This window comes from Salmo salar, chromosome ssa14, assembly GCF_905237065.1.
Source record: "Salmo salar chromosome ssa14, Ssal_v3.1, whole genome shotgun sequence".
Lineage (NCBI taxonomy): Eukaryota > Metazoa > Chordata > Actinopteri > Salmoniformes > Salmonidae > Salmo > Salmo salar.
The window spans coordinates 71,307,077-71,333,053 of NC_059455.1; the positions used below are offsets into that span (position 1 = coordinate 71,307,077).

Consider the following 25,977-nt stretch of genomic DNA (forward strand, 5'->3'; position numbering starts at 1 on the left):
ATATGATGTTCCTAGAACACATAAGTTACAATATGATGTTCCTAGAACACATGAGTTACAATATGATGTTCCTAGAACACATGAGTTACAATATGTTGTTCCTAGAACACATGAGTTACAATATGATGTTCCTAGAACACATGAGTTACAATATGATAGAACACATGAGTTACAATATGTTGTTCCTAGAACACATGAGTTACAATATGATAGAACACATGAGTTACAATATGATAGAACACATGAGTTACAATATGATAGAACACATGAGTTACAATATGATGTTCCTAGAACACATGAGTTACAATATGATGTTCCTAGAACACATGAGTTACAATATGATAGAACACATGAGTTACAATATGATAGAACACATGAGTTACAATATGATAGAACACATGAGTTAAAATATGATGTTCCTAGAACACGAGTTACAATATGATGTTCCTAGAACACATGAATTACAATATGATAGAACGCATGAGTTACAATATGTTGTTCCTAGAACACATGAGTTACAGTATGATAGAACACATGAGTTACAATATGTTGTTCCTTGAACACATGAGTTACAATATGTTGTTCCTAGAACACATGAGTTACAATATGATGTTCCTAGAACACATGAGTTACAATATGATGTTCCTAGAACACATGAGTTACAATATGTTGTTCCTAGAACACATGAGTTACAATATGATAGAGCACATGAGTTACAATATGATAGAACACATGAGTTACAATATGATAGAACACATGAGTTACAGTATGCTATTCCTAGAACACATGAGTTACAGTATGATGTCCCTAGAACACATGAGTTACAATATGTTGTTCCTAGAACACATGAGTTACAATATGATAGAACACATGAGTTACAATATGATGTTCCTAGAACACATGAGTTACAATATGATGTTCCTAGAACACATGAGTTACAATATGATGTTCCTAGAACACATGAGTTACAATATGATGTTCCTAGAACACATGAGTTACAATATGATGTTCCTAGAACACATGAGTTACAATATGTTGTTCCTAGAACACGAGTTACAATATGATAGAACACATGAGTTACAATATGATAGAACACATGAGTTACAATATGATGTTCCTAGAACACATGAGTTACAATATGATGTTCCTAGAACACATGAGTTACAATATGATGTTCCGAGAACACATGAGTTACAATATGATGTTCCTAGAACACATGAGTTACAATATGATGTTCCTAGAACACATAAGTTACAATATGATGTTCCTAGAACACATGAGTTACAATATGTTGTTCCTAGAACACATGAGTTACAATATGTTGTTCCTAGAACATGAGTTACAATATGATGTTCCTAGAACACATGAGTTACAATATGATAGAACACATGAGTTACAATATGATAGAACACATAAGTTAATGTATGTTGTTCCTAGAACACGAGTTACAATATGATGTTCCTAGAACACATGAGTTACAATATGTTGTCCCTAGAACACATGAGTTACAATATGATAGAACACATGAGTTACAGTATGTTGTTCCTAGAACACGAGTTACAATATGATGTTCCTAGAACACACGAGTTACAATATGATGTTCATAGAACACATGAGTTACAATATGTTGTTCCTAGAAAACATGAGTTACAATATGATGTTCCTAGAACACATGAGTTACAATATGTTGTTCCTAGAACACATGACTTACAATATGTTAGAACACATGAGTTACAATATGATCTTCCTAGAACACATGAGTTACAATATGATAGAACACATGAGTTACAATATGATAGAACACATGAGTTACAATATGTTGTTCCTAGAACACAGGAGTTACAATATGATGTTCCTAGAACACATGATTTACAATATGATGTTCCTAGAACACATGAGTTACAATATGATGTTCCTAGAACACATGAGTTACAATATGATGTTCCTAGAACACATAAGTTACAATATGATGTTCCTAGAACACATGAGTTACAATATGATGTTCCTAGAACACATGAGTTACAATATGTTGTTCCTAGAACACATGAGTTACAATATGATGTTCCTAGAACACATGAGTTACAATATGATAGAACACATGAGTTACAATATGTTGTTCCTAGAACACATGAGTTACAATATGATAGAACACATGAGTTACAATATGATAGAACACATGAGTTACAATATGATAGAACACATGAGTTACAATATGATGTTCCTAGAACACATGAGTTACAATATGATGTTCCTAGAACACATGAGTTACAATATGATAGAACACATGAGTTACAATATGATAGAACACATGAGTTACAATATGATAGAACACATGAGTTAAAATATGATGTTCCTAGAACACGAGTTACAATATGATGTTCCTAGAACACATGAATTACAATATGATAGAACGCATGAGTTACAATATGTTGTTCCTAGAACACATGAGTTACAGTATGATAGAACACATGAGTTACAATATGTTGTTCCTTGAACACATGAGTTACAATATGTTGTTCCTAGAACACATGAGTTACAATATGATGTTCCTAGAACACATGAGTTACAATATGATGTTCCTAGAACACATGAGTTACAATATGTTGTTCCTAGAACACATGAGTTACAATATGATAGAGCACATGAGTTACAATATGATAGAACACATGAGTTACAATATGATAGAACACATGAGTTACAGTATGCTATTCCTAGAACACATGAGTTACAGTATGATGTCCCTAGAACACATGAGTTACAATATGTTGTTCCTAGAACACATGAGTTACAATATGATAGAACACATGAGTTACAATATGATGTTCCTAGAACACATGAGTTACAATATGATGTTCCTAGAACACATAAGTTACAATATGATGTTCCTAGAACACATGAGTTACAATATGATGTTCCTAGAACACATGAGTTACAATATGATGTTCCTAGAACACATGAGTTACAATATGATGTTCCTAGAACACATGAGTTACAATATGTTGTTCCTAGAACACGAGTTACAATATGATAGAACACATGAGTTACAATATGATAGAACACATGAGTTACAATATGATGTTCCTAGAACACATGAGTTACAATATGATGTTCCTAGAACACGAGTTACAATATGATGTTCCGAGAACACATGAGTTACAATATGATGTTCCTAGAACACATGAGTTACAATATGATGTTCCTAGAACACATAAGTTACAATATGATGTTCCTAGAACACATGAGTTACAATATGTTGTTCCTAGAACACATGAGTTACAATATGTTGTTCCTAGAACATGAGTTACAATATGATGTTCCTAGAACACATGAGTTACAATATGATAGAACACATGAGTTACAATATGATAGAACACATAAGTTAATGTATGTTGTTCCTAGAACACGAGTTACAATATGATGTTCCTAGAACACATGAGTTACAATATGTTGTCCCTAGAACACATGAGTTACAATATGATAGAACACATGAGTTACAGTATGTTGTTCCTAGAACACGAGTTACAATATGATGTTCCTAGAACACACGAGTTACAATATGATGTTCATAGAACACATGAGTTACAATATGTTGTTCCTAGAAAACATGAGTTACAATATGATGTTCCTAGAACACATGAGTTACAATATGTTGTTCCTAGAACACATGACTTACAATATGTTAGAACACATGAGTTACAATATGATCTTCCTAGAACACATGAGTTACAATATGATAGAACACATGAGTTACAATATGATAGAACACATGAGTTACAATATGTTGTTCCTAGAATACAGGAGTTACAATATGATGTTCCTAGAACACATGATTTACAATATGATGTTCCTAGAACACATGAGTTACAATATGATGTTCCTAGAACACATGAGTTACAATATGATGTTCCTAGAACACATAAGTTACAATATGATGTTCCTAGAACACATGAGTTACAATATGATGTTCCTAGAACACATGAGTTACAATATGTTGTTCCTAGAACACATGAGTTACAATATGATGTTCCTAGAACACATGAGTTACAATATGATAGAACACATGAGTTACAATATGTTGTTCCTAGAACACATGAGTTACAATATGATAGAACACATGAGTTACAATATGATAGAACACATGAGTTACAATATGATAGAACACATGAGTTACAATATGATGTTCCTAGAACACATGAGTTACAATATGATGTTCCTAGAACACATGAGTTACAATATGATAGAACACATGAGTTACAATATGATAGAACACATGAGTTACAATATGATAGAACACATGAGTTAAAATATGATGTTCCTAGAACACGAGTTACAATATGATGTTCCTAGAACACATGAATTACAATATGATAGAACGCATGAGTTACAATATGTTGTTCCTAGAACACATGAGTTACAGTATGATAGAACACATGAGTTACAATATGTTGTTCCTTGAACACATGAGTTACAATATGTTGTTCCTAGAACACATGAGTTACAATATGATGTTCCTAGAACACATGAGTTACAATATGATGTTCCTAGAACACATGAGTTACAATATGTTGTTCCTAGAACACATGAGTTACAATATGATAGAGCACATGAGTTACAATATGATAGAACACATGAGTTACAATATGATAGAACACATGAGTTACAGTATGCTATTCCTAGAACACATGAGTTACAGTATGATGTCCCTAGAACACATGAGTTACAATATGTTGTTCCTAGAACACATGAGTTACAATATGATAGAACACATGAGTTACAATATGATGTTCCTAGAACACATGAGTTACAATATGATGTTCCTAGAACACATAAGTTACAATATGATGTTCCTAGAACACATGAGTTACAATATGATGTTCCTAGAACACATGAGTTACAATATGATGTTCCTAGAACACATGAGTTACAATATGATGTTCCTAGAACACATGAGTTACAATATGTTGTTCCTAGAACACGAGTTACAATATGATAGAACACATGAGTTACAATATGATAGAACACATGAGTTACAATATGATGTTCCTAGAACACATGAGTTACAATATGATGTTCCTAGAACACATGAGTTACAATATGATGTTCCGAGAACACATGAGTTACAATATGATGTTCCTAGAACACATGAGTTACAATATGATGTTCCTAGAACACATAAGTTACAATATGATGTTCCTAGAACACATGAGTTACAATATGTTGTTCCTAGAACACATGAGTTACAATATGTTGTTCCTAGAACATGAGTTACAATATGATGTTCCTAGAACACATGAGTTACAATATGATAGAACACATGAGTTACAATATGATAGAACACATAAGTTAATGTATGTTGTTCCTAGAACACGAGTTACAATATGATGTTCCTAGAACACATGAGTTACAATATGTTGTCCCTAGAACACATGAGTTACAATATGATAGAACACATGAGTTACAGTATGTTGTTCCTAGAACACGAGTTACAATATGATGTTCCTAGAACACACGAGTTACAATATGATGTTCATAGAACACATGAGTTACAATATGTTGTTCCTAGAAAACATGAGTTACAATATGATGTTCCTAGAACACATGAGTTACAATATGTTGTTCCTAGAACACATGACTTACAATATGTTAGAACACATGAGTTACAATATGATCTTCCTAGAACACATGAGTTACAATATGATAGAACACATGAGTTACAATATGATAGAACACATGAGTTACAATATGTTGTTCCTAGAATACAGGAGTTACAATATGATGTTCCTAGAACACATGATTTACAATATGATGTTCCTAGAACACATGAGTTACAATATGATGTTCCTAGAACACATGAGTTACAATATGATGTTCCTAGAACACATAAGTTACAATATGATGTTCCTAGAACACATGAGTTACAATATGATGTTCCTAGAACACATGAGTTACAATATGTTGTTCCTAGAACACATGAGTAACAATATGATGTTCCTAGAACACATGAGTTACAATATGATAGAACACATGAGTTACAATATGTTGTTCCTAGAACACATGAGTTACAATATGATAGAACACATGAGTTACAATATGATAGAACACATGAGTTACAATATGATAGAACACATGAGTTACAATATGATGTTCCTAGAACACATGAGTTACAATATGATGTTCCTAGAACACATGAGTTACAATATGATAGAACACATGAGTTACAATATGATAGAACACATGAGTTACAATATGATAGAACACATGAGTTAAAATATGATGTTCCTAGAACACGAGTTACAATATGATGTTCCTAGAACACATGAATTACAATATGATGTTCCTAGAACACATGAGTTACAATATGATGTTCCTAGAACACATGAGTTACAATATGTTGTTCCTAGAACACATGAGTAACAATATGATGTTCCTAGAACACATGAGTTACAATATGATAGAACACATGAGTTACAATATGTTGTTCCTAGAACACATGAGTTACAATATGATAGAACACATGAGTTACAATATGATAGAACACATGAGTTACAATATGATAGAACACATGAGTTACAATATGATGTTCCTAGAACACATGAGTTACAATATGATGTTCCTAGAACACATGAGTTACAATATGATAGAACACATGAGTTACAATATGATAGAACACATGAGTTACAATATGATAGAACACATGAGTTAAAATATGATGTTCCTAGAACACGAGTTACAATATGATGTTCCTAGAACACATGAATTACAATATGATAGAACGCATGAGTTACAATATGTTGTTCCTAGAACACATGAGTTACAGTATGATAGAACACATGAGTTACAATATGTTGTTCCTTGAACACATGAGTTACAATATGTTGTTCCTAGAACACATGAGTTATAATATGATGTTCCTAGAACACATGAGTTACAATATGATGTTCCTAGAACACATGAGTTACAATATGATGTTCCTAGAACACATGAGTTACAGTATGATAGAACACATGAGTTACAATATGTTGTTCCTAGAACACATGAGTTACAATATGATGTTCCTAGAACACATGAGTTACAATATGATGTTCCTAGAACACATGAGTTACAATATGATGTTCCTAGAACACATGAGTTACAATATGTTGTTCCTAGAACACATGAGTTACAATATGATGTCGCTAGAACACATGAGTTACAATATGTTGTTCCTAGAACACATGAGTTACAATATGATAGAACACATGAGTTACAATATGATGTTCCTAGAACACATGAGTTACAATATGATAGAACACATGAGTTACAATATGCTGTTCCTAGAACACGAGTTACAATATGATAGAACACATGAGTTACAATATGTTGTTCCTAGAACACATGAGTTACAATATGATGTTCCTAGAACACATGAGTTACAATATGATAGAACACATGAGTTACAATATGATAGAACACATAAGTTACAGTATGTTGTTCCTAGAACACGAGTTACAATATGATGTTCCTAGAACACATGAGTTACAATATGTTGTCCCTAGAACACATGAGTTACAATATGATAGAACACATGAGTTACAGTATGTTGTTCCTAGAACACGAGTTACAATATGATGTTCCTAGAACACACGAGTTACAATATGATGTTCCTAGAACACATGAGTTACAATATGTTGTTCCTAGAACACATGAGTTACAATATGATGTTCCTAGAACACATGAGTTACAATATGTTGTTCCTAGAACACATGAGTTACAATATGTTAGAACACATGAGTTACAATATGTTAGAACACATGAGTTACAATATGATCTTCCTAGAACACATGAGTTACAATATGTTGTTCCTAGAACACATGAGTTACAATATGTTAGAACACATTAGTTACAATATGATGTTCCTAGAACACATGAGTTACAATATGATAGAACACATGAGTTGCAATATGATGTTCCTAGAACACATGAGTTACAATATGATGTTCCTAGAACACATGAGTTACAATATGATAGAACACGAGTTACAATATGATGTTCCTAGAACACATGAGTTACAATATGATAGAACACATGAGTTACAATATGATGTTCCTAGAACACATGAGTTACAATATGATAGAACACATGAGTTACAATATGATGTTCCTAGAACACATAAGTTACAATATGATGTTCCTAGAACACATGAGTTACAATATGATGTTCCTAGAACACATGAGTTACAATATGATGTTCCTAGAACACATGAGCTACAATATGATGTTCCTAGAACACATGAGTTACAATATATTGTTCCTAGAACACATGAGTTACAATATGTTAGAACACATGAGTTACAATATGATAGAACACATGAGTTACAATATGATAGAGCACATGAGTTACAATATGTTGTTCCTAGAACACATGAGTTACAATATGATGTTCCTAGAACACATGAGTTACAATATGATGTTCCTATAACACATGAGTTACAATATGATAGAACACATGAGTTACAATATGTTGTTCCTAGAACACATGAGTTACAATATGATGTTCCTAGAACACATGAGTTACAATATGATGTTCCTAGAACACATGAGTTACAATATGATGTTCCTAGAACACATGAGTTACAATATGATGTTCCTAGAACACATAAGTTACAATATGATGTTCCTAGAACACATGAGTTACAATATGATGTTCCTAGAACACATGAGTTACAATATGTTGTTCCTAGAACACATGAGTTACAATATGATGTTCCTAGAACACATGAGTTACAATATGTTGTTCCTAGAACACATGAGTTACAATATGATAGAACACATGAGTTACAATATGATGTTCCTAGAACACATGAGTTACAATATGTTAGAACACATGAGTTACAATATGTTGTTCCTAGAACACATGAGTTACAATATGTTAGAACACATTAGTTACAATATGATGTTCCTAGAACACATGAGTTACAATATGATAGAACACATGAGTTGCAATATGATGTTCCTAGAACACATGAGTTACAATATGATGTTCCTAGAACACATGAGTTACAATATGATAGAACACGAGTTACAATATGATGTTCCTAGAACACATGAGTTACAATATGATAGAACACATGAGTTACAATATGATGTTCCTAGAACACATGAGTTACAATATGATAGAACACATGAGTTACAATATGATGTTCCTAGAACACATGAGTTACAATATGATGTTCCTAGAACACATGAGTTACAATATGATGTTCCTACAACACATGAGTTACAATATGATGTTCCTAGAACACATGAGCTACAATATGATGTTCCTAGAACACATGAGTTACAATATATTGTTCCTAGAACACATGAGTTCCAATATGTTAGAACACATGAGTTACAATATGATAGAACACATGAGTTACAATATGATAGAGCACATGAGTTACAATATGTTGTTCCTAGAACACATGAGTTACAATATGATGTTCCTAGAACACATGAGTTACAATATGATGTTCCTAGAACACATGAGTTACAATATGATAGAACACATGAGTTACAATATGTTGTTCCTAGAACACATGAGTTACAATATGATGTTCCTAGAACACATGAGTTACAAAATGATGTTCCTAGAACACATGAGTTACAATATGATGTTCCTAGAACACATGAGTTACAATATGATGTTCCTAGAACACATAAGTTACAATATGATGTTCCTAGAACACATGAGTTACAATATGATGTTCCTAGAACACATGAGTTACAATATGTTGTTCCTAGAACACATGAGTTACAATATGATGTTCCTAGAACACATGAGTTACAATATGATAGAACACATGAGTTACAATATGTTGTTCCTAGAACACATGAGTTACAATATGATAGAACACATGAGTTACAATATGTTGTTCCTAGAACACATGAGTTACAATATGATAGATCACATGAGTTACAATATGATAGAACACATGAGTTACAATATGATAGAACACATGAGTTACAATATGATAGAACACATAAGTTACAGTATGTTGTTCCTAGAACACGAGTTACAATATGATGTTCCTAGAACACATGAGTTACAATATGTTGTCCCTAGAACACATGAGTTACAATATGATAGAACACATGAGTTACAGTATGTTGTTCCTAGAACACGAGTTACAATATGATGTTCCTAGAACACACGAGTTACAATATGATGTTCCTAGAACACATGAGTTACAATATGTTGTTCCTAGAACACATGAGTTACAATATGATGTTCCTAGAACACATGAGTTACAATATGTTGTTCCTAGAACACATGAGTTACAATATGTTAGAACACATGAGTTACAATATGTTAGAACACATGAGTTACAATATGATCTTCCTAGAACACATGAGTTACAATATGATAGAACACATGAGTTACAATATGATAGAACACATGAGTTACAATATGTTGTTCCTAGAATACAGGAGTTACAATATGATGTTCCTAGAACACATGATTTACAATATGATGTTCCTAGAACACATGAGTTACAATATGATGTTCCTAGAACACATGAGTTACAATATGATGTTCCTAGAACACATAAGTTACAATATGATGTTCCTAGAACACATGAGTTACAATATGATGTTCCTAGAACACATGAGTTACAATATGTTGTTCCTAGAACACATGAGTTACAATATGATGTTCCTAGAACACATGAGTTACAATATGATAGAACACATGAGTTACAATATGTTGTTCCTAGAACACATGAGTTACAATATGATAGAACACATGAGTTACAATATGATAGAACACATGAGTTACAATATGATAGAACACATGAGTTACAATATGATGTTCCTAGAACACATGAGTTACAATATGATGTTCCTAGAACACATGAGTTACAATATGATAGAACACATGAGTTACAATATGATAGAACACGTGAGTTACAATATGATAGAACACATGAGTTAAAATATGATGTTCCTAGAACACGAGTTACAATATGATGTTCCTAGAACACATGAATTACAATATGATAGAACGCATGAGTTACAATATGTTGTTCCTAGAACACATGAGTTACAGTATGATAGAACACATGAGTTACAATATGTTGTTCCTTGAACACATGAGTTACAATATGTTGTTCCTAGAACACATGAGTTATAATATGATGTTCCTAGAACACATGAGTTACAATATGATGTTCCTAGAACACATGAGTTACAATATGTTGTTCCTAGAACACATGAGTTACAATATGATAGAGCACATGAGTTACAATATGATAGAACACATGAGTTACAATATGATGTTCCTAGAACACATGAGTTACAGTATGATAGAACACATGAGTTACAATATGTTGTTCCTAGAACACATGAGTTACAATATGATGTTCCTAGAACACATGAGTTACAATATGATGTTCCTAGAACACATGAGTTACAATATGATGTTCCTAGAACACATGAGTTACAATATGTTGTTCCTAGAACACATGAGTTACAATATGATGTCGCTAGAACACATGAGTTACAATATGTTGTTCCTAGAACACATGAGTTACAATATGATAGAACACATGAGTTACAATATGATGTTCCTAGAACACATGAGTTACAATATGATAGAACACATGAGTTACAATATGCTGTTCCTAGAACACGAGTTACAATATGATAGAACACATGAGTTACAATATGTTGTTCCTAGAACACATGAGTTACAATATGATGTTCCTAGAACACATGAGTTACAATATGATAGAACACATGAGTTACAATATGATAGAACACATAAGTTACAGTATGTTGTTCCTAGAACACGAGTTACAATATGATGTTCCTAGAACACATGAGTTACAATATGTTGTCCCTAGAACACATGAGTTACAATATGATAGAACACATGAGTTACAGTATGTTGTTCCTAGAACACGAGTTACAATATGATGTTCCTAGAACACACGAGTTACAATATGATGTTCCTAGAACACATGAGTTACAATATGTTGTTCCTAGAACACATGAGTTACAATATGATGTTCCTAGAACACATGAGTTACAATATGTTGTTCCTAGAACACATGAGTTACAATATGTTAGAACACATGAGTTACAATATGTTAGAACACATGAGTTACAATATGATCTTCCTAGAACACATGAGTTACAATATGTTGTTCCTAGAACACATGAGTTACAATATGATGTTCCTAGAACACATGAGTTACAATATGTTGTTCCTAGAACACATGAGTTACAATATGTTAGAACACATTAGTTACAATATGATGTTCCTAGAACACATGAGTTACAATATGATAGAGCACATGAGTTACAATATGATAGAACACATGAGTTACAATATGATGTTCCTAGAACACATGAGTTACAGTATGATAGAACACATGAGTTACAATATGTTGTTCCTAGAACACATGAGTTACAATATGATGTTCCTAGAACACATGAGTTACAATATGATGTTCCTAGAACACATGAGTTACAATATGATGTTCCTAGAACACATGAGTTACAATATGTTGTTCCTAGAACACATGAGTTACAATATGATGTCGCTAGAACACATGAGTTACAATATGTTGTTCCTAGAACACATGAGTTACAATATGATAGAACACATGAGTTACAATATGATGTTCCTAGAACACATGAGTTACAATATGATAGAACACATGAGTTACAATATGCTGTTCCTAGAACACGAGTTACAATATGATAGAACACATGAGTTACAATATGTTGTTCCTAGAACACATGAGTTACAATATGATGTTCCTAGAACACATGAGTTACAATATGATAGAACACATGAGTTACAATATGATAGAACACATAAGTTACAGTATGTTGTTCCTAGAACACGAGTTACAATATGATGTTCCTAGAACACATGAGTTACAATATGTTGTCCCTAGAACAAATTAGTTACAATATGATAGAACACATGAGTTACAGTATGTTGTTCCTAGAACACGAGTTACAATATGATGTTCCTAGAACACACGAGTTACAATATGATGTTCCTAGAACACATGAGTTACAATATGTTGTTCCTAGAACACATGAGTTACAATATGATGTTCCTAGAACACATGAGTTACAATATGTTGTTCCTAGAACACATGAGTTACAATATGTTAGAACACATGAGTTACAATATGTTAGAACACATGAGTTACAATATGATCTTCCTAGAACACATGAGTTACAATATGTTGTTCCTAGAACACATGAGTTACAATATGATGTTCCTAGAACACATGAGTTACAATATGTTGTTCCTAGAACACATGAGTTACAATATGTTAGAACACATTAGTTACAATATGATGTTCCTAGAACACATGAGTTACAATATGATAGAACACATGAGTTGCAATATGATGTTCCTAGAACACATGAGTTACAATATGATGTTCCTAGAACACATGAGTTACAATATGATAGAACACGAGTTACAATATGATGTTCCTAGAACACATGAGTTACAATATGATAGAACACATGAGTTACAATATGATGTTCCTAGAACACATGAGTTACAATATGATAGAACACATGAGTTACAATATGATGTTCCTAGAACACATAAGTTACAATATGATGTTCCTAGAACACATGAGTTACAATATGATGTTCCTAGAACACATGAGTTACAATATGATGTTCCTAGAACACATGAGCTACAATATGATGTTCCTAGAACACATGAGTTACAATATATTGTTCCTAGAACACATGAGTTACAATATGTTAGAACACATGAGTTACAATATGATAGAACACATGAGTTACAATATGATAGAGCACATGAGTTACAATATGTTGTTCCTAGAACACATGAGTTACAATATGATGTTCCTAGAACACATGAGTTACAATATGATGTTCCTATAACACATGAGTTACAATATGATAGAACACATGAGTTACAATATGTTGTTCCTAGAACACATGAGTTACAATATGATGTTCCTAGAACACATGAGTTACAATATGATGTTCCTAGAACACATGAGTTACAATATGATGTTCCTAGAACACATGAGTTACAATATGATGTTCCTAGAACACATAAGTTACAATATGATGTTCCTAGAACACATGAGTTACAATATGATGTTCCTAGAACACATGAGTTACAATATGTTGTTCCTAGAACACATGAGTTACAATATGATGTTCCTAGAACACATGAGTTACAATATGTTGTTCCTAGAACACATGAGTTACAATATGATAGAACACATGAGTTACAATATGATGTTCCTAGAACACATGAGTTACAATATGTTAGAACACATGAGTTACAATATGTTGTTCCTAGAACACATGAGTTACAATATGTTAGAACACATTAGTTACAATATGATGTTCCTAGAACACATGAGTTACAATATGATAGAACACATGAGTTGCAATATGATGTTCCTAGAACACATGAGTTACAATATGATGTTCCTAGAACACATGAGTTACAATATGATAGAACACGAGTTACAATATGATGTTCCTAGAACACATGAGTTACAATATGATAGAACACATGAGTTACAATATGATGTTCCTAGAACACATGAGTTACAATATGATAGAACACATGAGTTACAATATGATGTTCCTAGAACACATGAGTTACAATATGATGTTCCTAGAACACATGAGTTACAATATGATGTTCCTAGAACACATGAGTTACAATATGATGTTCCTAGAACACATGAGCTACAATATGATGTTCCTAGAACACATGAGTTACAATATATTGTTCCTAGAACACATGAGTTCCAATATGTTAGAACACATGAGTTACAATATGATAGAACACATGAGTTACAATATGATAGAGCACATGAGTTACAATATGTTGTTCCTAGAACACATGAGTTACAATATGATGGTCCTAGAACACATGAGTTACAATATGATGTTCCTAGAACACATGAGTTACAATATGATAGAACACATGAGTTACAATATGTTGTTCCTAGAACACATGAGTTACAATATGATGTTCCTAGAACACATGAGTTACAATATGATGTTCCTAGAACACATGAGTTACAATATGATGTTCCTAGAACACATGAGTTACAATATGATGTTCCTAGAACACATAAGTTACAATATGATGTTCCTAGAACACATGAGTTACAATATGATGTTCCTAGAACACATGAGTTACAATATGTTGTTCCTAGAACACATGAGTTACAATATGATGTTCCTAGAACACATGAGTTACAATATGATAGAACACATGAGTTACAATATGTTGTTCCTAGAACACATGAGTTACAATATGATAGAACACATGAGTTACAATATGTTGTTCCTAGAACACATGAGTTACAATATGATAGATCACATGAGTTACAATATGATAGAACACATGAGTTACAATATGATAGAACACATGAGTTACAATATGATAGAACACATAAGTTACAGTATGTTGTTCCTAGAACACGAGTTACAATATGATGTTCCTAGAACACATGAGTTACAATATGTTGTCCCTAGAACACATGAGTTACAATATGATAGAACACATGAGTTACAGTATGTTGTTCCTAGAACACGAGTTACAATATGATGTTCCTAGAACACACGAGTTACAATATGATGTTCCTAGAACACATGAGTTACAATATGTTGTTCCTAGAACACATGAGTTACAATATGATGTTCCTAGAACACATGAGTTACAATATGTTGTTCCTAGAACACATGAGTTACAATATGTTAGAACACATGAGTTACAATATGTTAGAACACATGAGTTACAATATGATCTTCCTAGAACACATGAGTTACAATATGTTGTTCCTAGAACACATGAGTTACAATATGATGTTCCTAGAACACATGAGTTACAATATGTTGTTCCTAGAACACATGAGTTACAATATGTTAGAACACATTAGTTACAATATGATGTTCCTAGAACACATGAGTTACAATATGATAGAACACATGAGTTGCAATATGATGTTCCTAGAACACATGAGTTACAATATGATGTTCCTAGAACACATGAGTTACAATATGATAGAACACGAGTTACAATATGATGTTCCTAGAACACATGAGTTACAATATGATAGAACACATGAGTTACAATATGATGTTCCTAGAACACATGAGTTACAATATGATAGAACACATGAGTTACAATATGATGTTCCTAGAACACATGAGTTACAATATGATGTTCCTAGAACACATGAGTTACAATATGATGTTCCTAGAACACATGAGTTACAATATGATGTTCCTAGAACACATGAGCTACAATATGATGTTCCTAGAACACATGAGTTACAATATATTGTTCCTAGAACACATGAGTTACAATATGTTAGAACACATGAGTTACAATATGATAGAACACATGAGTTACAATATGATAGAGCACATGAGTTACAATATGTTGTTCCTAGAACACATGAGTTACAATATGATGTTCCTAGAACACATGAGTTACAATATGATGTTCCTAGAACACATGAGTTACAATATGATAGAACACATGAGTTACAATATGTTGTTCCTAGAACACATGAGTTACAATATGATGTTCCTAGAACACATGAGTTACAATATGATGTTCCTAGAACACATGAGTTACAATATGATGTTCCTAGAACACATGAGTTACAATATGATGTTCCTAGAACACATGAGTTACAATATGATGTTCCTAGAACACATGAGCTACAATATGATGTTCCTAGAACACATGAGTTACAATATATTGTTCCTAGAACACATGAGTTACAATATGTTAGAACACATGAGTTACAATATGATAGAACACATGAGTTACAATATGATAGAGCACATGAGTTACAATATGTTGTTCCTAGAACACATGAGTTACAATATGATGTTCCTAGAACACATGAGTTACAATATGATGTTCCTAGAACACATGAGTTACAATATGATAGAACACATGAGTTACAATATGTTGTTCCTAGAACACATGAGTTACAATATGATGTTCCTAGAACACATGAGTTACAATATGATGTTCCTAGAACACATGAGTTACAATATGATGTTCCTAGAACACATGAGTTATAATATGATGTTCCTAGAACACATAAGTTACAATATGATGTTCCTAGAACACATGAGTTACAATATGATGTTCCTAGAACACATGAGTTACAATATGTTGTTCCTAGAACACATGAGTTACAATATGATGTTCCTAGAACACATGAGTTACAATATGTTGTTCCTAGAACACATGAGTTACAATATGATAGAACACATGAGTTACAATATGATGTTCCTAGAACACATGAGTTACAATATGTTAGAACACATGAGTTACAATATGTTGTTCCTAGAACACATGAGTTACAATATGTTAGAACACATTAGTTACAATATGATGTTCCTAGAACACATGAGTTACAATATGATAGAACACATGAGTTGCAATATGATGTTCCTAGAACACATGAGTTACAATATGATGTTCCTAGAACACATGAGTTACAATATGATAGAACACGAGTTACAATATGATGTTCCTAGAACACATGAGTTACAATATGATAGAACACATGAGTTACAATATGATGTTCCTAGAACACATGAGTTACAATATGATAGAACACATGAGTTACAATATGATGTTCCTAGAACACATGAGTTACAATATGATGTTCCTAGAACAGATGAGTTACAATATGATGTTCCTACAACACATGAGTTACAATATGATGTTCCTAGAACACATGAGCTACAATATGATGTTCCTAGAACACATGAGTTACAATATATTGTTCCTAGAACACATGAGTTCCAATATGTTAGAACACATGAGTTACAATATGATAGAACACATGAGTTACAATATGATAGAGCACATGAGTTACAATATGTTGTTCCTAGAACACATGAGTTACAATATGATGTTCCTAGAACACATGAGTTACAATATGATGTTCCTAGAACACATGAGTTACAATATGATAGAACACATGAGTTACAATATGTTGTTCCTAGAACACATGAGTTACAATATGATGTTCCTAGAACACATGAGTTACAATATGATGTTCCTAGAACACATGAGTTACAATATGATGTTCCTAGAACACATGAGTTACAATATGATGTTCCTAGAACACATAAGTTACAATATGATGTTCCTAGAACACATGAGTTACAATATGATGTTCCTAGAACACATGAGTTACAATATGTTGTTCCTAGAACACATGAGTTACAATATGATGTTCCTAGAACACATGTGTTACAATATGATAGAACACATGAGTTACAATATGTTGTTCCTAGAACACATGAGTTACAATATGATAGAACACATGAGTTACAATATGTTGTTCCTAGAACACATGAGTTACAATATGATAGATCACATGAGTTACAATATGATAGAACACATGAGTTACAATATGATAGAACACATGAGTTACAATATGATAGAACACATAAGTTACAGTATGTTGTTCCTAGAACACGAGTTACAATATGATGTTCCTAGAACACATGAGTTACAATATGTTGTCCCTAGAACACATGAGTTACAATATGATAGAACACATGAGTTACAGTATGTTGTTCCTAGAACACGAGTTACAATATGATGTTCCTAGAACACACGAGTTACAATATGATGTTCCTAGAACACATGAGTTACAATATGTTGTTCCTAGAACACATGAGTTACAATATGATGTTCCTAGAACACATGAGTTACAATATGTTGTTCCTAGAACACATGAGTTACAATATGTTAGAACACATGAGTTACAATATGTTAGACCACATGAGTTACAATATGATCTTCCTAGAACACATGAGTTACAATATGTTGTTCCTAGAACACATGAGTTACAATATGATGTTCCTAGAACACATGAGTTACAATATGTTGTTCCTAGAACACATGAGTTACAATATGTTAGAACACATTAGTTACAATATGATGTTCCTAGAACACATGAGTTACAATATGATAGAACACATGAGTTGCAATATGATGTTCCTAGAACACATGAGTTACAATATGATGTTCCTAGAACACATGAGTTACAATATGATAGAACACGAGTTACAATATGATGTTCCTAGAACACATGAGTTACAATATGATAGAACACATGAGTTACAATATGATGTTCCTAGAACACATGAGTTACAATATGATAGAACACATGAGTTACAATATGATGTTCCTAGAACACATGAGTTACAATATGATGTTCCTAGAACACATGAGTTACAATATGATGTTCCTAGAACACATGAGTTACAATATGATGTTCCTAGAACACATGAGCTACAATATGATGTTCCTAGAACACATGAGTTACAATATATTGTTCCTAGAACACATGAGTTACAATATGTTAGAACACATGAGTTACAATATGATAGAACACATGAGTTACAATATGATAGAGCACATGAGTTACAATATGTTGTTCCTAGAACACATGAGTTACAATATGATGTTCCTAGAACACATGAGTTACAATATGATGTTCCTAGAACACATGAGTTACAATATGATAGAACACATGAGTTACAATATGTTGTTCCTAGAACACATGAGTTACAATATGATGTTCCTAGAACACATGAGTTACAATATGATGTTCCTAGAACACATGAGTTACAATATGATGTTCCTAGAACACATGAGTTACAATATGATGTTCCTAGAACACATAAGTTACAATATGATGTTCCTAGAACACATGAGTTACAATATGATGTTCCTAGAACACATGAGTTACAATATGTTGTTCCTAGAACACATGAGTTACAATATGATGTTCCTAGAACACATGAGTTACAATATGTTGTTCCTAGAACACATGAGTTACAATATGATAGAACACATGAGTTACAATATGATGTTCCTAGAACACATGAGTTACAATATGTTAGAACACATGAGTTACAATATGTTGTTCCTAGAACACATGAGTTACAATATGTTAGAACACATTAGTTACAATATGATGTTCCTAGAACACATGAGTTACAATATGATAGAACACATGAGTTGCAATATGATGTTCCTAGAACACATGAGTTACAATATGATGTTCCTAGAACACATGAGTTACAATATGATAGAACACGAGTTACAATATGATGTTCCTAGAACACATGAGTTACAATATGATAGAACACATGAGTTACAATATGATGTTCCTAGAACACATGAGTTACAATATGATAGAACACATGAGTTACAATATGATGTTCCTAGAACACATGAGTTACAATATGATGTTCCTAGAACACATGAGTTACAATATGATGTTCCTACAACACATGAGTTACAATATGATGTTCCTAGAACACATGAGCTACAATATGATGTTCCTAGAACACATGAGTTACAATATATTGTTCCTAGAACACATGAGTTACAATATGTTAGAACACATGAGTTACAATATGATAGAACACATGAGTTACAATATGATAGAGCACATGAGTTACAATATGTTGTTCCTAGAACACATGAGTTACAATATGATGTTCCTAGAACACATGAGTTACAATATGATAGAACACATGAGTTACAATATGTTGTTCCTAGAACACATGAGTTACAATATGATGTTCCTAGAACACATGAGTTACAATATGATGTTCCTAGAACACATGAGTTACAATATGATGTTCCTAGAACACATGAGTTACAATATGATGTTCCTAGAACACATAAGTTACAATATGATGTTCCTAGAACACATGAGTTACAATATGATGTTCCTAGAACACATGAGTTACAATATGTTGTTCCTAGAACACATGAGTTACAATATGATGTTCCTAGAACACATGAGTTACAATATGATAGAACACATGAGTTACAATATGTTGTTCCTAGAACACATGAGTTACAATATGATAGAACACATGAGTTACAATATGTTGTTCCTAGAACACATGAGTTACAATATGATAGATCACATGAGTTACAATATGATAGAACACATGAGTTACAATATGATAGAACACATGAGTTACAATATGATGTTCCTAGAACACATGAGTTACAATATGATGTTCCTAGAACATATGAGTTACAATATGATAGAACACATGAGTTACAATATGATAGAACACATGAGTTACAATATGATGTTCCTAGAACACATGAGTTACAATATGATGTTCCTAGAACACATGAGTTACAATATGATGTTCCTAGAACACATGAGTTACAATATGATAGAACACATGAGTTACAATATGATGTTCCTAGAACACATGAGTTACAATATGATGTTCCTAGAACACATGAGTTACAATATGTTGTTCCTAGAACACATGAGTTACAGTATGATAGAACACATGAGTTACAATATGTTGTTCCTAGAACACATGAGTTACAATATGATAGAACACATGAGTTACAATATGTTGTTCCTAGAACACATGAGTTACAATATGATGTTCCTAGAACACATGAGTTACAATATGATAGAACACATGAGTTACAATATGATGTTCCTAGAACACATGAGTTACAATATGATGTTCCTAGAACACATGAGTTACAATATGATGTTCCTAGAACACATGAGCTACAATATGATGTTCCTAGAACACATGAGTTACAATATATTGTTCCTAGAACACATGAGTTACAATATGTTACAACACATGAGTTACAATATGATAGAACACATGAGTTACAATATGATAGAACACATGAGTTACAATATGTTGTTCCTAGAACACATGAGTTACAATATGATAGAACACATGAGTTACAATATGTTGTTCCTAGAACACATGAGTTACAATATGATGTTCCTAGAACACATGAGTTACAATATGTTGTTCCTAGAACACATGAGTTACAATATGATGTTCCTAGAACACATGAGTTACAATATGATGTTCCTAGAACACATGAGTTACAATATGTTGTTCCTAGAACACATGAGTTACAACATGATGTCCCTATTACAACACATTTGAGATCACATGTGTTTTGATGCATATAGCAGTGATAAGATTACTGACCCTCTCTCCTCTCTGTCCAGCTATTCCAGGTGGTCCAAGGGTTCCAGGGATGCCCTGTGTCATAGACAGAGAGAGAAGTTCAAGGCACACTTTAGGTTAAAGGTTAGTTTAAAGCATTAGGGACGTCCTCAAACACCAACACACAAATTCCATATGTATAAAATGTTTTTGGGTTGTCATTTCCACAAAATGAACCTACCACATTGCCAGGCAGTCCACGGGTGCCCTGTGTACCCTGCAATCCTGGAGGACCCTGGAAGAGAAACAAGGCTTCATTCACAGCTGTCTATATGTAAAAGTATTATCAAATATACAGCCTTAAGGACCCAAACCTTACAGGGTCTCCTTGTCTCCCAGTCTCTCCTTTAGGGCCAATGTCTCCTTTAGGGCCCTGAATTGAAGGGGATAACAAACAAACTTGCCAGTCATTTATGGATATGAAGGACGCTGATATCATTCACTATAGTATGTCAAATTACGTCGAAATTTGATTTTCTATTTTCCAATGGATGACACCTTATGTAGAGTCCTATAAAATATAAGGTGCAGAGAACGCCGACGGAATCACGGAATCCAGACATTAAAATGGAATTCAACAATATATTTTTATTATTGACCTTAGCAGGGAATGAACTAAATGTATTGAAAATTATTTAATTTGTCCAAGTTTATCATAAGACATGAATAGAATGCATCAGTGATTCGTATTTCCTGCAACTTTGTGAAGACGCAACGGCATGAGAATGCCCCTCTCTACCACTTTGTCTAGCCGTTACCGAGGATGCTAAGGAAAACCGTCTTCTCAATGAAATGTTAACTACAAAGTATCCTATGCTTCCCTGGCAGAAAGATATCATGATTATTTCATAAATTCAGGTGATTTGTTTTGCGAAGTCTACCATCACTTGTGCAAAACCACCGCTGAACAAGAGCCTCTTGCTACGTACCCACTTGAAATAACGGGTAACTAGGCTTCAATGTTTCCCAGACCTAACAAATTGTCTCCTGGTGTGGTTTAAGCATTGTAGTGGACTTAAAACATCAATTTTTGTTGTTTTTCTAACAAAACAGAATTAAAAATTAAATGGATTTTATAGTGCCCAACTTATGTTATTGTTACTACATGGGGTGTGAATAGGTGAGTGTCCAATTATAAATAACATTTGATTGACTGACTGACTGATTGATTAAACTCCTTACCTGTGGTCCAGCCAGTCCTCTAAAGCCTGGTTCACCAGGCAGTCCTCGTTGACCCTTCAGAAAACAAACAGGTTAGTAACATCCCCAGAATGATGTTCAACATCAAACAAATTATACTGTATTTTGCTCTTTTGCAATGCCAGATGATTCCTTTAAAAGCCAAACACACAGTGCCCACCCTAGTGGTGGAGTGCTGTCAGTATTTTAGTTCACATAGAGAGAGCGCTGTAACTGCAGTATGGTTGATGTCCATTTGACTCTACCAAATAAAGGGGGCACTTCAATAGATTCACATCTCTTCTGACATCTAGTGGAATGTTTGGAGCATTGCTGATTTTCCCAAAATGCAGCCTAATGTTGCTCCTTTGGTAAAAGGCTCATTTTATTCTGAATAACTCACAATCTCTCCTGGATTCCCCTGCTCTCCCTTTTCTCCTCTCGCTCCAGGATTTCCCTAGGGTGAAAGAAAAAGGATGAACGCATGTCCAAGTTGGGAAGTCTAGCTGTATAGTAATACGTGTTGTGTACAGTTTCTAGGACTGGCCACACTGTTATTTTGTATCAACTAAACACTACATAAAAAATGCCAATACATGCATTAGGCCTGAAGAACATTTCTCACACAGAGCAGTTTCTACCAGCCAGGTCACACCAGATCGACCTCAGTATTCAACATTTTTCCAGGTCCCCAGGATGTCAGGAAATGCCTTCAATATCGTCCACTGGGGGCTACGTGAGAGCCTATTACATCTAGTAGGCTAGCGGCCTTAAACCGCGCGCTCCAGGCCCTAAGGATCGTGGGTTCAATCTCAGTGCTAGACACTGGTTTAAACGTTTTATTTTCTGGTTTAACCCCCCCTGGACAAAAGTTGAATACGGAAGTAAGACCGTGATATCTTGTTGGTTTCTATAGTACTTACAGGCTCACCAGGCTCAGGGATAACATTGGCCACCTGAGAGAAAAACACAACAGATAGAGACAAGTTATCCAACAAGCATCCTCAGATTGTAATGCACTTTTCCAATAACTTTTTTGTTTGCTTAGTTGTACATGGATCATTACAAAAAAAAAATATCATATATGCATGACACAAATATTATTCGGATAACAGATATGTCAATTTTCACAGTTCGAATTTACTCCAATGCGTCGTGTCCTTCCCTGAGGTTGATTACAGTGTCTTAATATGGTAATTTACTCCATTCAACATCCCTTGACTTTACTCACATTTCCTGGTATTCCTGGAGTTCCCTTGGGTCCTGTGTCACCCTGAGGCAACACGCACACACACACAGTGTGGGAATGTTAATTAGCTCATTACAACACACTAGTCCCCTGGTGGTAGTTAGTGAGACAAAGTGGAGAGGAAGTCTCTATGACTAATACACCCTCTGGTACAAGCAGGAATTATCTTTCATGCAGCTAACATAGCTTTTATGCTAATAAGCATGCTTATCCAATCCCTCTTCAAACAAAACACAGTGTAACAAGAATCTTGTTCATAGTTACTGACTGTCAGTAACACATTCTAGTAACAGTAAAGGTAAGAGACTGTACGGCATTTAATAAAGAATGTTGTGACACACAGTAGCTAGCTGTTTGCATGAGAGTCTTTGCAGCTCTATCATCTCATATCTCTGTCTTACCTTGTCACCTTTGTCACCCTTTGGCCCGAGAGAGCCATCTTGTCCTCTGTCACCCTAAAAAAGAAAACACAAGACATAAACCAGGACCGTAGTACACAAGGAAATGTAGATGTGAGCTGCCGTTGGGCTGAAGCACAAATTTCAGGATTGTGGCTTTAATGATGGTTATGAGATCAAACTCACCTGTCCTCCTTTCTCTCCTCTTGGTCCAACGACCCCTGGTTGTCCAGTTAAACCAACTGGTCCCTGTAACACACACACACACACACACACACACACACACACACACACACACACACACACACACACACACACACACACACACACACACAGAGATTAAGAGCATGTGGGATGGGGCACTTTGAGTTGAGTATAATGATTTAAGGTGATAGCCATGTATTATTGACTTACACTCTCTCCTCCAGGTCCTCTTGGCCCAGGTGGTCCTTCTTCACCCTATAGGAGTGACACATTCAGTCATCATACGATTCCTCAGACCATGCTTGACATTTCTGTAACACTGTCTATTAACTACCTTGCAATCATAGCCGTTTGCATTCAAATGGGAAGCTGTAATGAGCCATATGCAATAAGAAAATGTTAAGTCTATAAATGCACAGCAGTGGCAGTCAGTGCCGTTTAAGATGAGCTTGGACGATTTTTTTAATGAGCATGGCCTTATTTCCATTACAGCATATTGGATGACTGTCATTCATATTCCCTTCACCCAGCTCAATGTAACTTCAATAGGTTCAGGCTACTACATGATAATCACATTTTCCCTATACCCATCATGAGGTTGCTTCAACCTCGCCTATGAATGAAAGTTTACGACGTACGAGAACACAAGTCGAGAGACAAAATTGAGGTGACACAGTGACACTTGCACACTCTTGCCTGCATCTAGTTGCAAACGAGAGTTTCTATTGGACAAATGCAAGCATGTTTATCCCTGTGTGGACTTCAATGCACAACACATCAGATGTATGTGACCAGATGAAAAAAACGTTCCAAGCCAAACTTCTACACACAGCCTACATCGTTGTCACCATAGCTGGACACAGACAAAGAGTAGGAT

At 33.8% G+C, this 25,977-nt stretch overlaps 1 protein-coding gene across 4 annotated transcripts in view; it reads right to left on the bottom strand.

Annotated features, from left to right (window-relative positions):
* Nucleotides 1-25,977, bottom strand: part of LOC106570233 (collagen alpha-1(XXII) chain) — a 76,569-nt gene that overhangs the window by 13,086 nt on the left and 37,506 nt on the right. For all 4 annotated transcript variants that reach the window (XM_014142332.2, XM_045694751.1, XM_045694750.1 and 1 more), the window contains 10 exons: nucleotides 25,311-25,355; nucleotides 25,083-25,145; nucleotides 24,900-24,953; nucleotides 24,481-24,522; nucleotides 24,173-24,205; nucleotides 23,653-23,706; nucleotides 23,253-23,306; nucleotides 22,390-22,443; nucleotides 22,252-22,305; nucleotides 22,053-22,106 (listed from right to left, as the gene is read on the bottom strand). In XM_014142332.2, the coding sequence (XP_013997807.2) occupies nucleotides 22,053-22,106; nucleotides 22,252-22,305; nucleotides 22,390-22,443; nucleotides 23,253-23,306; nucleotides 23,653-23,706; nucleotides 24,173-24,205; nucleotides 24,481-24,522; nucleotides 24,900-24,953; nucleotides 25,083-25,145; nucleotides 25,311-25,355 (507 nt within the window). The remainder of the gene's footprint in view (nucleotides 1-22,052; nucleotides 22,107-22,251; nucleotides 22,306-22,389; nucleotides 22,444-23,252; nucleotides 23,307-23,652; nucleotides 23,707-24,172; nucleotides 24,206-24,480; nucleotides 24,523-24,899; nucleotides 24,954-25,082; nucleotides 25,146-25,310; nucleotides 25,356-25,977) is intronic.